General features: G+C 37.5%; 1 protein-coding gene across 2 annotated transcripts in view; it reads left to right on the top strand.

Moving 5' to 3' along the window:
- Positions 1-4,474: 4,474 nt before the first annotated feature.
- The window catches only part of ccny (cyclin Y), an 80,857-nt gene continuing 65,532 nt past the window's right edge, over positions 4,475-19,799 (top strand). For both annotated transcript variants that reach the window (XM_077244150.1, XM_077244151.1), the window contains exon 1: positions 4,475-4,969. In XM_077244150.1, the coding sequence (XP_077100265.1) occupies positions 4,816-4,969 (154 nt within the window). In that variant the 5' untranslated portion in view covers positions 4,475-4,815. The remainder of the gene's footprint in view (positions 4,970-19,799) is intronic.

Below are 19,799 nucleotides of genomic sequence, written 5' to 3' on the forward strand. Positions count from 1 at the left end.
GACCTCCAACACATATTAGTGTTGCCTGACGGGACTCTTTATAGGGCCAGCAACTGCCATACCAATTGTTTCCAGACAATCAGTTGTCATGGGAACATGTACTATTCAATTATTAGGTTCAGGTGTTACAACTCTTATCATGACAGCTGCCATTTCATTTAAGATAGTTGCTTTTTTATACTATGATTACTGGACGAAAAACACACAAAATACTTTTTGGGGATTAATTAAAATACTTTATTTTTTATTCTTTATTCAGTGTGAATACATATTAGCATTTAAGGAAGCAGTAGTATGCTCACTGTTCAAAAGTCTTAGCATTGATTTGGTCAAGCAGCCCAATATATTTTAATATTAAAATCTATTTAGTTTAAGGATACAGATGTTATAAATGTTTTTTTTTTCTTGCAAATTCATACTTATGGCTTTATGTTGTGTTAACCTGTAATGTTCTGTCAACAGATTAGTTTGGAGCTATTTGAAAGTATTTGAAAACTAGAGCACATTGGTAATGTTATTTCAGACTTGTTATGAGTAAATACATGCCAACATTCAAATCTTGCAGGACTAATCCTGTGAGCTTTCCTGTGGTGAAAGCTGTATTCAGATGAGACCCTATTTTTTTATTTTTTTATTCATCTGAATAACTTTATTTTATAACAAAAAGACCAGGTCTTAAAAGCAAATATATATACAACACAGGGCTCAACACTTAGGTGTTTATAAATAAATAATATTTGAATAAATAACGTTCAAGGACAATTCCGGCAAAATATGAACCTATAGGGCTAAATAACACATGGGTACCGAGAGGCTGCCGTTGGCTGCGACGCTTATTTTTCCGCGGCTGAAGTAGTGCAGAGAAAGGAAGAATAGGAAGGCCAGTGTCACCGTCTCGGAAGAGAGCTAACCGCCTCCGCAGCGTCGAGATGGGAAGGCCCTCGCAGTGAGGACAGCCCGCGGCAGTGCAGCTTTCACGTGGATGGGGCCCAGGCATCTACATTTATTCATTTAGCTGACGCTTTTATCCAAAGCGACTTACAATTGCTATATTTCAGAGGTTGCACGCCTCTGGAGCAACAAGGGGTTAAGTGTCTTGCTCAGGGACACATTGGTGTCACACAGTGGATTCAAACCCGGGTCTCTCACACCAAAGGCATGTGTCTTATCCACTGCGCCATCACCACCCCCTGGCGCACCATCTGGCGCACTCCGTGTGCCCGTCGTCCTCGTGCAGATCAATTCCGCACAAGGTGCATGTGGAATAAGGCATTTGAAACAACGCCTAGAAATATAGCCTTTTTACAAAGTTGAGTGCGAGCACAACAGCAGCAGTAAAGGATATATATGATGTCTCGACGGATGGCCACAGGAGAGCAGCGACAGAAGAGGAGCGGCTTCAGGGAAGTCGAAGGTGCTGTCCGCTGTTTTCAAAGGCTTGCTCTAGCTGATCTTGGCTTATTCGACGGCGAATAGCTTCTGTGAGGAATCAGGGACGTGTCGTGTCGCTGAAGTTGAGAAAATCTGATATATTGGCCGAAATGAGCGATCTTTATAGGCTAAGGCCACGCCCATTTATAGCGCGCTCTGACGTACTCGCCACCAAGTCAGTTGATTGGTTTGTGCGTCTGAGGCGCTCGGCCATTGGATGTGCAGTTGCCGCAGCACAGCCAATGAGCGAGCTAGACGCTCAACTGTGTTTGCTGAACAAGCTGCACTGCATGTTAAATCATATTTCGTTTTCGGAAGCTTTATTTCGGAAGCTTCATATTTCCGAGGAAAATTATTTTTACAAAATTAAAGATTACCTTTTCCTTAATAAACATAGACACATCCTACCATAACTTTTTCACATGACTACAATGCCAGAAAATATGGGGTAGCCTACTGTTTGCAAGTGCAAAGAGCAAAAAGAGCAACTTACATCAATGTTTTTTTTAAACTTACCAAGGTTTGAATTTTAAATGTTTGACAGGGTAGAATTACAGGGTTGGAACAACATGAGGGTGAGTAGCCTAATTACTGACAGAATTTTAATTTTTGTGTGAGCTAATCCTTTAAAAGCCAGTTGCGCTCGCGCCAAGGCGGATTGATATTTACATGACTGAATTTGCAAGCGTAAAGACTGAACGCGTCTCGAGGAAACCGATCTGCTCGTGCGCGAGGTTAACGCGCTAAAGCAGACCATCTCACGGGACAAGCCGGATTCCACCATATCTTTATTTACACAATATTAATGTTTTACATTGTAATCATTTTATTTGTATAATTGGCTAGTTTGTGTGCTGCTGCGCGTCCCTGTGTGTGTGATAAGCAGAGTCTGCGCCATTGACTTTAGACCAGGTTTCTTTCTTTCTTTCTTTCTTTCTTTCTTTCTTTCTTTCTTTCTTTCTTTCTTTCTTTCTTTCGAAAACACTCTTGTATTGTAGGCTATATTAAATGTAACAATTGCAAAACTCATGTTGCACCACTAGAGGGCGCTGTTGTATTGCATTGAATTTGTTCAGGTGTTGTGCCGAATTTCGACTCCCTGTCAAAATTATGAAGTCAGTAACTGATTGCCTATTGGGGGGTATTGGTATATGGGTTAGGGTTGGGGGGGCGGGGGGGTCGGCACAACACATGGTTCACCCCTCATTTATTTTTCATTTATTTTGATTACATTCCAGATTAGTTTATATGATTTAAGATTAACTTTATATGTCTGTTGCCTTTTTATTATGCTCATTATATAAATCATGAATTACCATTATGCATTACTTTGCCTTGACTTACAGTACAATAAAGATTAGAATAAACTTGCCTTGACTTACAGTCTTGAAGGATAAAAGTTGGTATTATTACTTATTAATGACTGACAAGAAAATAAAGCTCCATTACAGATTACCAACATATTAAATCTGTCAATCATTTATTATGCAGTCTTGTTAAAACTTTCAGCACAGCAGATTCTTCTTTTTATTACCATAGTGTTTTGGACACATACTACAGACATATTCTTTTCTCAGACATCAATAATATATATTATAAATTGCTAAAACTACAAAGTGAGTCTTATAATAATAAAAAAAAAGAGAAATGCTAATGAAATACAGATCATCCTGTAACTGCCAATCAAAGGAGACACGACAAAATGGGCAAAAAAATTATAGGAAGCAATTTCCATTTTTCTGAAGGTGACACTCTTATGTTTCATTAGTCTGTTATGATTTGACATTTGTGCTTTAAATTTGTCCCTATATTTTTCTTGTGTCTTCAGACCATATGTTGTATATTTATAGACTTCGATATTGTTAGTTTTTGAAATTTTAATTGGAACACAATGATTTGAATTTGTGATATGACGCCATGTCCAATGACATTAAATCAACAGTGTCTGATAACATAAATACAGTGCAGCCAACATAAACCTATTAGTGAGGCCTTTTGTGTGAAGCTTTGCAAATCAAGCTTGTTTTGTTGTACCGGATAAATGTCACAAAACTTGTAATCTTAATTATATTTTAAATGGCCACTTTTTGTTGAGATACTGTTGAAATTCAATACGTATTCACTGTGATTGTGATGTTCCACATTGTAGAAAAATAGAATAATAAATAAAAGTCACTAAATCTATGAATTAACACAAACGGGGGGGAAAATGAAACAGATCAAAACCATTTTATATGACTATTTGAACAGGGGGATAAAAACTGTGTGAGATATTAAAGCATGTAGACACAACCAGTGTCAGATTTTTGACACTACTAACCTTTACATTGGTAGTAATATTTCAAAATGAACATTTATTGGACAGAGGTACTTGATTATCCATGCATAATTAAAAAAAAATAATAATAATCATGTTAAAATGTGAGTATCAAATATGTTCCACCAGGCTTCTGAGGAATGTTTATTTGTTCATCTCTCAGTCATCACTGAATTGCATTATGTTTTGGCCCCTGCAATAAGAATAGAGTTTTATTCATAAAATGTAATGTTATTAAGTCATATTATTGGCAGAAAGGGGTGTCAACTGATAATATATGCATTTTATGTAACTAGTTTGTTTGATCTCATTGATTTATATTACAAACATCAGAATTTCACCTTTTGTATCAATATAATATCAGCAACTGCAGGAAATTGCACATTTTGCTCAGTTCGGGTATCTGAATAAAATTGAGCTGTTTTTCACTCTAACCCCAAATTATGCTCTTTTTATACATAATACCACATTTATTATTGTACATTAAAATGTTTTTTTATTGTTGTTTTAAGTGGATATGTGGATGAAAGTGCACAAACAGAAAGATATTTTATCCATTTACTAATGTGTAACCAGATGAGTTAAACGTGGTTTAATGCAACCAATAAAAAAAGACAAATATGCCAGAGAAAATATATTAGTAATATCGTGTTTAGGCTACATACAAATCGATTGCAAGCAGATACAAAATGTATCGTTCAGAGTGACGTCAGACGCTGAACCGGAAGATGTTCCGTGTGTTCTCTCTGTGTATGTGTATGTGTGTGTGTGTGATCGTGGTCTTGGCGATACACTGACAGCTGTACGGTACAATGTAACTGCGACGGGTGAGAATGGAATAACCTACGGATACCGGCGCATACGCACATATAAACACCCTGTAGAGCAGCCCGCGTGGATTATGTGTAGATTTAATGAGGACAGTCGTGATTGAAACACGCTGATGTCTTTACACGACCGTTTGGCACGGGAGTGATCTCGCAGATCGCAGAGCCCGTGTTTCACCCCGTCATCCGCAGCTGTTTCGCCCAGCATCTGTTCGTTTATCCGCACACACACCGGGACTCATGGGGAACAGCACATCATGCTGCGTGTCGTCCAGCCCGAAGCTTCGGAGGAACGCGCACTCGAGGCTGGAGCCGTACCGGCCCGAACCGGAGCTCAGCCGAGAGGACACGGGCTGCAACCTCCAGCACATCAGCGACAGAGAGAACATAGACGGTGGGTGTCATCCAGCATCATCCACACACTGATACACCCGAGATTCACGACCGTTAACAATAATCAGTGTTGGCCAGAATAACGACTCACTGAAGAGTCATAATGAGGGTTCTATATTTAAAAAGTACGATTCTTTTTTGGACACTTTACGGTAAATATTATGATGTATGCTGTTGACAGTCAGTACCATCATACGGTAGGTAGAAGTACCATGGTATTACCCCACTGTACGATGGTAACGCCCTTACTGTATTGTTAAATAATCGCACATCGTATGTTAATAGCACGGTAGTGTTTTGCTGCCACACTGTCAAAAATTTTTTTTGCTGCATTAATTTTTTTAAGCACAATCAACTTGGATGTTTAAGGCATTTAAACTTACTTTAAAAATGAGTTGAATATTGTATAACTTACAATTGAAAATTGAAAATTGCTCAACATTTATTTTGATGAGTTAAAGACATATAAAAACATATTGTCATGACTTATTGATCATATTATTTTTACAGAGCACTAGTCTTGTTGGTAGATTACAAAAAAATACCATGCTAATCATATATTTTTTTAAACAAAACAGCATAGGGCAGTAAAACTCTGACAACTTGGTTTACCCATCACTGTCATACAAAATATGATATAGATATAACCTACAAAAGTAAGGACTTTACCATGTTCATTTACCATAACATTTACATGACACCCAATGGTATTACCACAATGTATATTATTGGACATGTGCTATAATAATACTGCATAATTATACTATTCATATACTTCAACATTTACATTATACTTCAAGGTACTTTGAATAATACTGATATTTCGATACTGTGGTGGTATTACCATAGTAGATATTCTTTGTACTCACTAACAGAAAAATACTATAATAATTTCAGTTTTGGACATACAATTGTAACCAGTGCTTTAAGGCGGATTTGAACCGGGGTCCCCGGCGTGGGAGATGGGCACGCTAAGAAGGATGCTAAAGATGCTAGCGCACCTCTTGAGGCCAGGGGAGTGAGGTTTACACACACAGCTCTTACTGACCTACGTCCGTTACAATTGCTGATAAATTACCATAGTGCTTGATGAACCATGTAGGCCTGAATGTCATGGCACTTGAATATGGTAATCATTCTGTATCCTGGTATATTACCATCTGATCTATGGTATAACCATCTTACCCTGCCATGGTATGATGTTACCAAGGGTATCGTATGGTTCCAGTGTTTGATTCATATTGTGGATTAAAGGTGAATGTTTTTTTGTGCGTAATAAGAGGTATCTTGGATCACAGCTGTTCGTTGAATCTGGCAGTCGATCTGATCTGTGCAGTTAATGCAGCCGGTGCGCTGGGCATCTGTTGAAGTGGAGAGTGGATCCAGATATATGAATGTTCTAATGTAATTTAACATCTAAAAGGAGATGGAGGCTGATGAGAGTGTCATGTGACAGCAGGCAGAGCTCATATCGGATATAGCTGATCCAGGGCAGTTACAGATCCACATGATCATATTTATATTATTGCGCAGCATGAAAAATCAATAACTAACATATTATTATACTGTAGGTTGGTGCCATGAAATCCTTGCTTGATAAAGGGCCTATTAACGCTTCATTTATGCATTTTGAATTTTGATCGATGTGCTTTTATATATTTCTTTACTTAAATATTGGTCTTTCTGAGGAAAATCTCAAGACCTTTTTTTTCTCTTTTAATTCTTGACTAACACTCATGAATGACTGGAATGGCATGGAAAATAATAAAGTCTTATAAACTCAAGGGTAATTTCTATACTGAATTGATATATTTTTAACTTTTGTTTATTGTTCTGTTAATGATATACTATATTATTTTTAGATTTATTATATACCATGTATTTGTTATTATATATTTGTTTTAATATAAATTAGTTTTTATTTGTTTATTTTAGAAATTGTGTATTTTGTCGTTTTTATAAATTCTATTTTAGTATATCAAGTTAGATTAAATGAAAACAATGAATGTTGCATTGGCAACTCTCTGAAATAAAATAATTTAAGCTTTTTTATATTTTTATTTCAGTTAATGTTTGTTTTATGTCAAGTTCAAAACCTAGTTTTGTGTGCTTTCATTTCGGTTAACAGTCTGTATAATATCCCTGTTTAGCTATAAAATATATATATATATATATATATATATATATATATATATATATATATTCTGATTAATTATATAACATAATTAAAACAAAAATCTTTAACCACTAATTACAAATTTTGGCACATTTATACCCTTTTAAATAGGGTTTATGCCGAAGGTCACATGAGCAAACATGAAAACAGGTCTCATTGCATCCGCTTGTTGTAGAAAGTATTAATGGCAGAACGAACTGAAGCGATATCTACGGACTTAGCTAATCTAGCTATTTATCTTCATTGTTGCCGTTTTATCTAATTTAAATATCTAAATGTTAGTGAGAAGAAGAAAAAAAACTTTTATGTATCAATCCGCCCCTTTGAGGACATCTTGAGTAAAACGGTTCTATATTTACCGAAGCACATGCAATGTGACCTGTTTTTACAGAAGTTTGTTGCGCATAACCCCCATTTGTCTCAAGCACAGTTCTGAGGATGGCAGTTTTATGTGTTTTTAAATAATTCTATCCATCCCAAAGTGCATTTACATACAGACACTTTTATCGCACATTCCCATGATACTCTGCAAATTGAGGAAGTCCCGTATTTCGTCATATCTAGCCCACCCATGGCAGCTTAGCTCGTGTGCTGTGAGATGAGAAGTGTGTGTTGGGTAAAGTGTGTGTCGGGGTGAGTCTGTGCCAGTCTCCTGTGATGGAAGAGGAGCTGGACTGTGATTAACACTGTCCATTGTGATTCAGACAGCTGCTGTGTGAATCAGCTTTATCCTACTGAATAAACCAGTGTCAGAGCTCTATTTTCAATCTCTCATTCATGAAAAGCTGCTTCATGATAATCTAATGATTTTACAACGTTATCACATTGCTTGTAATATTTTTGCATAACACCTTAAAGCTACAATATGTAAGACATCCCAATTATCCCAAAACCACTTGCATAGTGTTATATATTTCTTTCAATTATCCTAAATGTTTCCAAGAATTTTGTAAATTCAGAGAAATTCACAATTTTATATAGTGCACGTCCTATGTCACTTGTCGGCTGTCAAGGACGTAATATCCGTGTTATCCCGCTTGTACTGCCGTAGTAACCATGGCGACAGATGTGTACAACTGCGTAATGTTTAGCGGCACACTGTTGTTTTGTTCAAACATTATGGATCATGGTTACATACTTTAGCTTTAAAGGGGTCATGACATTTTATTTGTCATGGATTTTATTATTTTAATATGTTCCTTGAGGTTCACTTATGTTAGTAAAGAATTTAGAAAAAGTAAAGAGATAATTAGTAAAGAAATTATTTTCTACTCTCATTCTGACCCTCTGTCTGAAGGCTTGGCTCCTTTAAGGCTTGTTAATAAACACCCACTGTTGTGATTGGCTAAAGTCATTGCATAGGAAACAGAATTAAAAGGCACTACCTATTCCACGCGAGTAAGAGTTTTGAAAACAGTATCCATATAAAACTGTAATTTATAGACAAAGGATTATGAAATAATTTAAGTAAAGTTTGTGATGCAGCTCTGTCAGATCCAATATAATTCCTGCTTAATCTTTCAACTAAAGTTTCTTTGCAAACTCCATTACTCTGTGCTTGTTTACAAAACATGCCATGAACAAACATATAATCCTCCGACACGATCCAGAATGTTTAAACTGGACGCGTCAAAGCGAATGTTCTTTCACTCCCTCTTTCATTTATCGTGTTGTCTACAGACTCAAACGAGTGGAGTATGTCATAAATTGAATGCACATCTGTATCAATGTAGACAGTGTCAGTCATTATAATGGCTTCTATTTGCATTTGACAACTCACTCAAACCCAGTGTAGGAAAGTGTCAGCCGTTAAGTGACTTAACGCCAGTGGGCGGGGCTTACGGTGTGATGACATATAACTGTTCGTGGATGCCTTGCTCTGGAGGCGAGGCAGTCATATTCAAATGTATTTGCCTGTGTGACATCATAATCACCTAAAATCAAAACAAGCTCTTTTTTGAGCTTGCTATGTTTGTAATGAGGAGGACGTTTAAAGTCATGAAACTTGCAGGATGTTTTAATAGTACAAACACCTCTTATGTGTCAAAAGATCAAGGCAATTTTGATTTAGCAAATTTCGTTATTGGTAGGATAGTTCACCATGATAATATAGGATATTAAAGACAGGGCTTTAAACAAAACAAAACTTTAAAAAAGTAAAGTGTTTTCAAAATTAACTTTTTTGGCAAATCCTTCCTCTGGTTTTTGTTGTTGTAGCTGCCTGATAACTTTATAATGCAATATTGTTTCCCAATGGACTGATTAAAACTTGTCCCTAAAATTGAGTCGCAGCTTGCCATCAGATTGGAGCTTGCAATTTTAAGGGCGGTTCTACCATGTTTTTGTGCAACAGACAGTCGGTGAGGCCTAAACCTTTGAATATTTCTTCTTAAAGTGTAGACCGCATGTAACAGGGGAGTGTGCAGACAGAGCGCGGCACGCGTCTTATAAGCTAACAGGATTATGTGTTGTTTGCCATATGGTCTGCTCATTTTTTTCTTTGTTAGTCTTGATATAGTTTGAATTTTGAATGGAACCATTCAATATTCAGAGTTCCAGACAGTTCCAGTTTGATTTATGTTCTTAACGGTAAGATTACAGATTACTCCAGGGATATTGGAAGTCCGGCCTGTGGGCCAAATCCAGGCCCCTGTATGGTTACAAATGTCCCACCATGTCAATTCAGAATTGTTATCCGATTAATTAGTTGCTACCTCTTCTATCTACACAAAGCTTTACAAAGACACTTTCTGTGATAGCATCAAACACCGTATAATAGGAATGTTCTAGTTCTAGTGAACACTTTTAATTGGTATATTTCATATGACAAAGTTGTGATTTTCACACAAATTACATTTTTGGAAATGACTGCAATGCAGTTTGTGTGTTTGTGTCCCGAATAGAGACAAAAAATAAAATCAAAAACCGTCCGGTTCCGATTCCGATACTTGTCTGAAGTATAAAATCATTGGTTACCCGTATGGAAGTAAAATAATGTCAAATGTTTTTGAAATAAAAAGCCTGTTGAATTGCACTACTTGGAAAAAAAATAGGCATTGCATTAACCATGCTTACATTTTAATGCATTGTATTTTTAGGGCTTGCATTTTTATGGGCTGAAATTCAACATGGTTGAATATTTAAGCTGTGAATATTTCAATTAAAAACATTTCAAACACATTTTCATTATTAAAAATTCAATAATCCATATTCACCCTTCATATTTCACTTCCAAAATATTCTAACTGTTTAAAAATACAACCTATAATATTCAACAGGCAATTTTCGGTCCATTTTATTTCGCTTTGCAAATTCGCTTCTACAAATTCGCTTCTACAAATTCAGTGGTTCAAATTCGACAGTAAATTCAACATTGACGTCCAGGAACTGCAGGAAAAGCAGTAGATTACCGATCATAACCTCCATCTGCTGTTAGTCGACCTCACCAGCAGGGGGTGCACAAGCGCTTGTTGTTTACGAAGACCAGCAAAATTAGAGCAAGTCATTCATTCATAAAACTCATTTACAGCAATGTAAGTTTATTTGTGATTATTATGACGGCTGTTTTTGTTAAATTCGGTGCCTTCACGGTTACTTTTCCTGTGTAGCCTACATGCATATTTCTCTACCGTGAACGAGATCATAATGTTATTCCCTGATGCGGATATACAGATCCAATGTTACATTTTTGAGGTTGACATATATTTCTCTTGGTTGTTTAGTTGCCTTTACTTTATATTGTGGCGATGTGCTGCATGCAGGCTATTAGGGTTTCCCTCAATACTTCAGGATTCCCCTGCTGGACCTGTACAACGCTTAACGTAGCTTAATGGACTAGTGATGTAAAAGTCCAAACTCACAGGCAAGCAGATTGACTCAGAATAACGCGCACAGCTGAGCGTTTCCCAGTGATAGACGGGCATAAAGATGGCTTGATGTTGGACATTCGCACATTTAGGGACCGTCTCTGAAGTTTATACGACTTTGGTATACACGTTTCTAACTTCAATAGCATTTGAATAGAACGACTTACAGTCATTAAAACCAACTGTAAAGTGTTCATGTAGTGTCAGGCATAATGTGCACCCTTTGGATTTTTGGATATTTATTCAAATAAATTTAAGTTTGCTATTGAAGTTAGAAACGTACATGCCAATGTTGTATGCAACTTTAGAGACGGTCCCTAAATGTGCGAATGTCCAATGTCAAGCAAATTTTACATTTAGTCATTTAGCAGACGCTTTTATCCAAAGCGATTTACAGTTAAACTAACAATAGGAGGACAACAATATGCAAGTGCTATGATCCCAGTTCAAGCTAATGCAATACACGTAGGCATTTTAGGACTTTAGGACTTATATATAGGCCTATATATATATATATATATATATATATATATATATATAAAGAGAGAGAGAGAGAGAGAGAGAGAGAGAGGGGGGGGGGGGTAGAATAGAATAGAAAGTGTTAGTATTAATTGATCAAGTGTTGATTTTATGCCAGTATATCCCGAAACACTCAGCATGAAACTTTACGCGTAAAGTTTACAATCTGAGTCCATCTTCTTGCCTGTAGCCTATATAGTAGCCTACAGCCTACATCCCCAATAAGGTGCAAGATTGGTCTTTCATATCACTGTATGTGTTAAGCGTTTTGTCCCAACGGAAAGGGAATCCTTGAGTATGAGGTATTGAGGGAAACCGATTATAATCCTGTTCATGGTAGAGAAAGCTGATGACATGTAGAATACACAGGGAAAGTAACAATGAAGTTATTGAATGAAACATAAACACAGCTTTTGTGTGTTTATCATCTTTTCCGCATATACTGTCACAGATAATCATTTCCATTTTATGAATGAATGTCTTCGTCAACAACAAGCGCTTTTACACCCCCTGCTGGTGAGGTCGACTAACAGCAGATGGAGAGTATGCTCGGCAATCTACTGCTTTTCCTGCAGTTCCTGGACTGTTGAATTTACTGTCGAATTTGAACCACTGAATTTGTGGAAGCGAATTTGCAAAGCGAAATAAAATGGACCGAAAATTGCCTGTTGAATATTATAGGTTGTAATTTTAAACAGTTTGAATATTTTGGAAATGAAATATGAAGGGTGAATATGGATTTTTGATTTTTTTATAATGAAAATGTGTTTGAAATGTTTTTAATTGAAATATTCACAGCTTAAATATTCAACCATGTTGAATTTCAGCCCATTAAAAATGCAAGCCCTAAAAATACAATGCATTAAAATGCAAGCATGGTTAATGCAATGCCTATTTTTTTCAAGTAGTGCAATTCAACAGGCTTTTTATTTCAAAAACATTTGACATTATTTTACTTCCATATACCCGTAAGCCAATCACATAACGTTTGGTTATGACGTGTGTTATTCGCCAGCTCAGCCGCATTGAACTTCCACTGTAGTTCTTTCACTGTAGGCCTTTGGCCTCCCCAGTTTCTCGCTGAGGATCGGTAATATTTGATAAATTAAACTTTTACCAAAACCTGTCGGGAGTAGAGCCACGACATCACCTCCATTCAAAATGTTTACCAAACACTCTTCTTGTTCGGCCTTCAGTTTGGAAATGCCAGGAATATTCTCCACAACAGAGCGAATTGCGTCCTGTGTCTCCATATCCACGGTCGTTTTTGATTTCCCCAATCTTAAACTCGGCGCTTAGCGTCTACATCGCGGCTCTCAGCCCGCCCTCTGTTCGTTGATTGGCCGGCTGTTTTCAGGCCGGAGGAAAACTGAGAGACATGTCGATGTCTCAGACTAAGTACAGAAGCGAAATGAAATTGAGCGGAAGTACGAAGTCTGACGTAGTCAGGCTACCTATTGTCTACTTCTGGGAAATGAAAGTCCTTTTGTAGACTTGAGACCGTTTTGACGAATGAGTTATTTTGCAGAGGTTGTTAGATGTGGAAATGAAAGTATCATTACTAATACAGTTCTTTTAATTCATTGGCCCCTGATCGCCCTGAATGCTTCATGAGCTACATAATTTAAGCGTCCCTGGTTTACACTTTTCCACATGTTTCCGCACTCATTCATATGATTCCCTACAACATATATTCTGTTGAGACACCAGTCCTGCAATGCAATGTGACTCTGGCATGATTGAGAGTGCAGTACAGTAGGGCATTTGTTTGCGAGTGCCATGCCTCAGGCTTGTGTTTAGAGCTGTGACCCTCCGAATGTGTGACTTGAAGTCAGACATTATAACTGCTGACTTTATACCCCGAAGCGTCTATCCAGAAAACTTTTCACAAGTCACCCCCCCATGTGCAACATTACTCTTGTTGCCTGCTTCACCTTCTCACATTTTTCTCTTTATTAGTTGTTCTCTTGTTCTCTAGCTATGGTAAATACTCCTGAGTAGGGCTGGTCTCAATAATGGGGGTTATAATTATCACGATAAATGTTGTTTAAAGGCAGATTTTTGCCCCTGAGTGAAAGTTGTAGAAACCAGATAGTTAATAGTGATTTTATCATCAGAACATGACAAACACTTTTCACAAATTAATAATACATGTTTTGTAGGGCTGTAATCTCCCAGTCGACTAGTCGATTTATCGGTCGATACTAGGGATGAGTCGCGATCTTAGAATAGTCGAATAGTCGAACTGCGTTCGAAATTCGATCATAAAATTACTTTTTCGAATATCGTTATATTTTTGCGCAATTCCAATGTGTCATAATTGACGGCGCGCAAACTGTCACAGATCGCGCAGCAGGGTATATTCCTGTCGGGGACACAAGGTGTCACTAACATGAATGAAACCCCCTACTGCACGATAGGATGCCAGTGTTTTATACATAGTGCAACCAAACAACAGAAGAAGAGCACCGTGACCGTTAACTCTGCGCCCAACAGAGGTGGGTAGTAACCTTTACTGTCTATGGTAGTAACCGTCTACAAAGTAGGCTACATTTACTTCCTTGCGTTGGGGCGACGTTCCTCTCGTTACTTTATTTATGCAATACATGTTGTTAAATGCATAGTTTATTCCAAGCGCGCTGCATCTTTTTTATGGGCATGAGCAATGCTCAATTCACAAATGAATCACTCTTTTGAGTCGATTGTGTTCAAAGACTTCATCAAACAAGTTGGCAGATCTGTCTTATTCGGTTCACAAATCAGTTTGAATGGTCTGTTCAGTTTCCTGCACGCACTGAATCCTCTGAAGCGCTTTCAATTCACACTCGGAGTCGTAACAGGAAGATTTAAGAACATCAAGAGTGTTGGATGAAGTGGCCGTGGGCCTAACAGTTACAGTTTAGTCTAGTGAAAGCAAATCTGCAAATGCATCATATTTTTGCCAGCGATTAAGATATGTATTAGTTGAACATCTTCGTAAGCTGTCTGTGAATGAATGATTCCACAGGACGATACATTCGAGTTAATTTCATTCAGGTAATATATTTTACAACCAAACAGATTATTACGCGACGATAGCACTACTACAAGTATGATGACATTATCCGTTTTTTGAACATGTTAATTTATAGGCTACATTAAATAAGCTACCATTGTCCACAGTTTATGAAATGAACACCCGCCATCCCGCGGTAATGTGTGTGTATTGCGCAGTGGCATCACACGAATAGTTTTCATTGAAACTAATTTGTTTAAAAAGTAGGCTATTGCAGTAACAAGGCAGGTTTGCATAAAATTATTATGACATATGACATTATTTTTTTATCTAACGAGCATCTGGTTTGGCGATGCAAAAACGGACTGTCGTGCTTATTGTTTTTTTGTTAAACTATGTTTAAAAAAGGACGAAAACATGTTACTTGTTCAATTAATAAACAGTTTGTTTGATGCCAAATCGCTAAAGATGAAATTGGCCTCCCTTTCTGTCATTGTGAGTGTGCGGTTTTTTTTTTTTCCGATTTTTTTTTCTTTTCGATTTTCGAACGATAATCGACTTTTGCTCCTCGATTTTCGAATGGCATTTTTTGCAGTAATTCACATCCCTAGTCGATACGTTCTGGCTCGACCAAAATTCTGATTGGTCGATTATTTGCCGTGTTATTTCCATCAGGTGGAAAGCACTAATTGCTAATGGGGGTGTTTTCAGAGCACCCCTGTTTCACCGGTAACAGTCTGTCTTCAGAACACCCCCCCCCATCCAGTCTGGTGCTTTGCTGAATATTTATTTAATTGTGAGCGTTTAATTTACTGTCAGTCCTCCTTTACCATGTCAAAGACATCGCCAGTGTGGCAGCATTTTACAAAAATAGATAACGGAAAAAAAGTCGAATGCAAAGTTTGCAAGCAACAGTTTGCATATCACAGCTCGACTACAAACATGGCATATCACCTAAAAATGGCAAGCTAACTTGTCTGCGTTAGGTTTCCCCATCTGTTTTGAGTAGGCTATATGAACATATCAGAATTGGCATATTTCAATGTGTTAGTCTAATCAGTCTTTCCAGAAAAACGCAGAGTTTTTTTGTGATTATTGCAGGAAAAAATCCTTGATTATGCAGCCCGTTTTCTTTAAAAATGCGATGGAATATGCGGGATATTTATGCAATTTTTTGCGATGAAATTGCGGGAACTTGCAAAAATTGCGGGAACTAGCAAAAATTGTGGGAACTTGCAAAAACTGCGGTTTGATGAAAAAGAGAAAAAAAGTGATTCCCCCAACACCTTGTTCTCACTAGGCTGCTACCTTAATGTAAAGAGTCATTTCTTCTTACTTCCTTTGATAAGCAAGCATACTACATCATAGAAAGTGCTGGGAATATTTAATTTCTCATCTTGTTTTATTTCAGACTGTAACGAGTGTAAATAAGGTGTGGCCCTTTTAAGAGCTGCGCACTCCCTGTTGAACTGTCTGCAGTGTTATATTGTATGTGCGTCTCGAACACCCCATATGTGCAGGTAATTTCTTTTTGATGCTACTTCTTTTATCTTATTTTGTTAATTAAGTAACAATGTGACGGTAGAACGTATGAAAGACAGTTATACGAGTTCCATTTGGGAATAAAGAGCGAGTTGTGAGATGTCAATCGCCTCCGTGAGTCTGTCTGGCCTCTGCAATAACTTCAGCTGTGAGCTATCCCGTCGCGTAATTGCGTCACTTCATAACGTTCCCATGTAAACAGGGGGAAATGGCTGCTCTTGTGTGAAGCAAACGCAACATTTTTCAACTTTCTGCTAAGATACGTGACTTTTTTGCAACGATAATGCGACGATTATGAAATCATGCAAGCCCCGCATATTTTTCACGGAAATCGGCAATTTATGCGGCGAAAGTGCGGCGTATTTGAAAAAATGCGGCCCCCGCATGAATATACGGACTTTTGCTGATTATGCACCAAATCATGCGATCGCATAATCACCTGTTTCTGGAGGGACTGTCTAATAATCGTTTTATAACTTCAGGCGGACCCGCCCATAATGACGGTAGCATCCCCCGGACCAGGCTGGATGTTAAGCCTCCTCTATCATCCAAATGCAAAAATAATATCACAGAAGGAATTGTCGACTTTTTTTTTATTAAAGTGGACGTGCCTTGTGTGTTTAAGAGTAAAAGCTTTAAGTTAATAGTCTATTCGTGTCTCAGCCGCGAATGTGCGAGGACATGCACAGAGCGGCTGAAATGATAGTGTCTGTCAGTTATTATAACGTATGAAGAAAACAATTGTCTAAATTATGTTGCATATTTCTCAACAGTTCTTGTGCTGATATCACTAGTTGACATAGTACTAGCACGTGATGCAACACTGTCAGAGCCGACAGAGTGTGTCATTCCAGTGCAAAACAATTAGGTCAAAAACTATTTAATATACTGCAAATAGCCTACTAGTTTGTTGTGTTTATTTATAATTCATTTAGGCGGACAAGGCTACCAAGTACAGTGCAGCTAATTAATCTATCGTTTTTTAATCTAACACCGCCAACACCCCCCCCCCCAGTCGATTTTAAGTCGAAATTCCAGGACTCGCCCAAGATTTTCTTTGGTTGATTACTGCCCTAATGTTTTGTCTCTTGGACATGCACATTTGACAGTAGCTTGAGTTGTTACAGTAGCAATAGCTTGAGTTGTTACAGTAGCAATAGCTTGAGTTGTTACAGTAGCAGTAGCTTGAGTTGTTACAGTAGCAGTAGCTTGAGTTGTTACAGTAGCAGTAGCTTGAGTTGTTACAGTAGCAGTAGCTTGAGCTGTTACAGTAGCAATAGCTTGAGTTGTTACCAGTAGCTTGATTTGTTACAGTAGCAGTAGCTTGAGTTGTTACAGTAGCAATAGCTTGAGTTGTTACAGAAGCAATAGCTTGAGCTGTTACAGTAGCAATAGCTTGAGTTGTTACCAGTAGCTTGATTTGTTACAGTAGCAGTAGCTTGAGTTGTTACAGTAGCAATAGCTTGAGTTGTTACAGAAGCAATAGCTTGAGCTGTTACAGTAGCAATAGCTTGAGTTGTTACCAGTAGCTTGAGTTGTTACAGTAGCAGTAGCTTGAGTTGTTACAGTAGCAATAGCTTGAGTTGTTACAGTAGCAGTAGCTTGAGTTGTTACAGTAGCAATAGCTTGAGTTGTTACAAAAGCAATAGCTTGAGTTGTTACAGTAGCAGTAGCTTTAGTTGTTACAGTAGCAGTAGCTTGAGTTGTTACAGTAGCAGTAGCTTGAGTTGTTACAGTAGCAATAGCTTGAGTTGTTACAGAAGCAATAGCTTGAGTTGTTACCAGTAGCTTGAGTTGTTACAGTAGCAGTAGCTTGAGTTGTTACAGTAGCAATAGCTTGAGTTGTTACAGTAGCAGTAGCTTGAGTTGTTACAGTAGCAATAGCTTGAGTTGTTACCAGTAGCTTGAGTTGTTACAGTAGCAGTAGCTTGAGTTGTTACAGTAGCAATAGCTTGAGTTGTTACAGTAGCAGTAGCTTGAGTTGTTACAGTAGCAGTAGCTTGAGTTGTTACAGTAGCAATAGCTTGAGTTGTTACAGTAGCAGTAGCTTGAGTTGTTACAGTAGCAATAGCTTGAGTTGTTACCAGTACCTTGAGTTGTTACAGTAGCAGTAGCTTACTGATTACTCTGGATTAGCACAGTGACACAGACAAGTGAACGGACACAAGTGATGTGTTAATACTACAGTTTTGACATGAACTCTTAGCATGCGTACAGCCGAAAACATGGACATTCAAACTCCAAGTATCCGTATGAGCTTTTAATACCGGCGCTTGATGCATGCACTGCAAAGTTTCATCCTTGCCCGATGTCTGCGCTATTTCTCTCCAGGCGACTTACAGTTAATTAAAATGTTTTAAAGTATATACCATACATGAAAATCACTCACCTTTCGGCGAAATTCGCCGTTTTGAAACCAAAATAGGTGACCTACGTGAATCGTGTAGATTCGATGAGAAAATGTTTAGAGGGGATGGGGGAAGGTGTACTATATACTATATGAAGCCATACTATAGTATAATTTGAAATAGAAATAAATTTTTAAGTAATTAAATTCAAGTTGACGTAAACTTTTCCCTCCGCTGCGGCTTTCAGTCACTCTCCATTCACCATGTCGCGTTCGGTTACGACAGTCAACGATGAATTTCTCTCCAAGATGATTCAATGTTACTATTATTATAGTTGATCTGTAGATAAAGCTCTATGGTTTCACATAAAATGACTATCTTGCTGGACTGTACTGCTGTACCTTAATCATGTTCCTTTCTGCCGGGTGTCTGTTAGATCACTGGAGAGCACTATAATTGTTCTTCACGCGCACAGTAACTGAAATTTAAAACTGTTAAAAGAAAAGGCTCAATAAACGATTGCATAGATAGATACTGTATAATACACTATGCATCGATATGCCTTTCCTTTGTGCTTTGAACTTTTTAATGCGGACTCGAAGAGCTGCGCGCTGTGACTCCGTGTTGCTTCAAGCGGATCATTCTTCGATCGGGATGCGCATAAGCACTTTGTGCCGCACTGTATTGCAGCTTTTCATAATCATATCATAATACTTTTGCGCAATGAAAGATTATTAATAGCCTTTTTTGTTCTGTCTTATATGTTGCTGCCTCATTAAACAGCTGTGCTATAGATTTAAAAAATGTCTTAATTTTATAGTAGACTCTCTATATATATATATATATATATATATATAATAATTGATCTTTCTGATTATTTTTTTTTTTCATGACTGTATTTTACAACAATACAAAGAGCAATGTGTAACGTTTTACCAGATTTAGTGCTACACTTATTGTCTCTTTGTTCCCCACTAAAAAATGGGTTTTTTTCACTAAATGTTCCGATTTTATACAATTATTGTTTTTCTAGACTAAATTTTACTGAGTTATCCACTAATCTAGTTTATAATATAATTTTTGTCATAGGTTATGATCATTTTTTTTTTTATTTGTTGTTTTTCTTTATAATGAAGTTGTCTGTATTAAGTAGATTGTGTTTAACACACAAAAGAGTGATTATCAGTTCAACACACAGAGTTATAGAAATTCTACTTGATTTAAAAAAAAAAAAAAAAAACCTGCGCTGGTATTGGATCGGTATCGGTCGATACTCCGAATTTTTGGTATTGGATCGGTTCAGAAAAAATGGTATCGGCACATCCTTAATGGAGCTCTCTTGACATAGGCTTAGCTTGATGAATTGAGTCGTTGAACACAGCTAG

This window comes from Siphateles boraxobius, unplaced genomic scaffold, assembly GCF_051911475.1.
Source record: "Siphateles boraxobius isolate OS27281-9 unplaced genomic scaffold, OSU_SipBor_1 26, whole genome shotgun sequence".
In the NCBI taxonomy this organism is placed as follows: domain Eukaryota; kingdom Metazoa; phylum Chordata; class Actinopteri; order Cypriniformes; family Leuciscidae; genus Siphateles; species Siphateles boraxobius.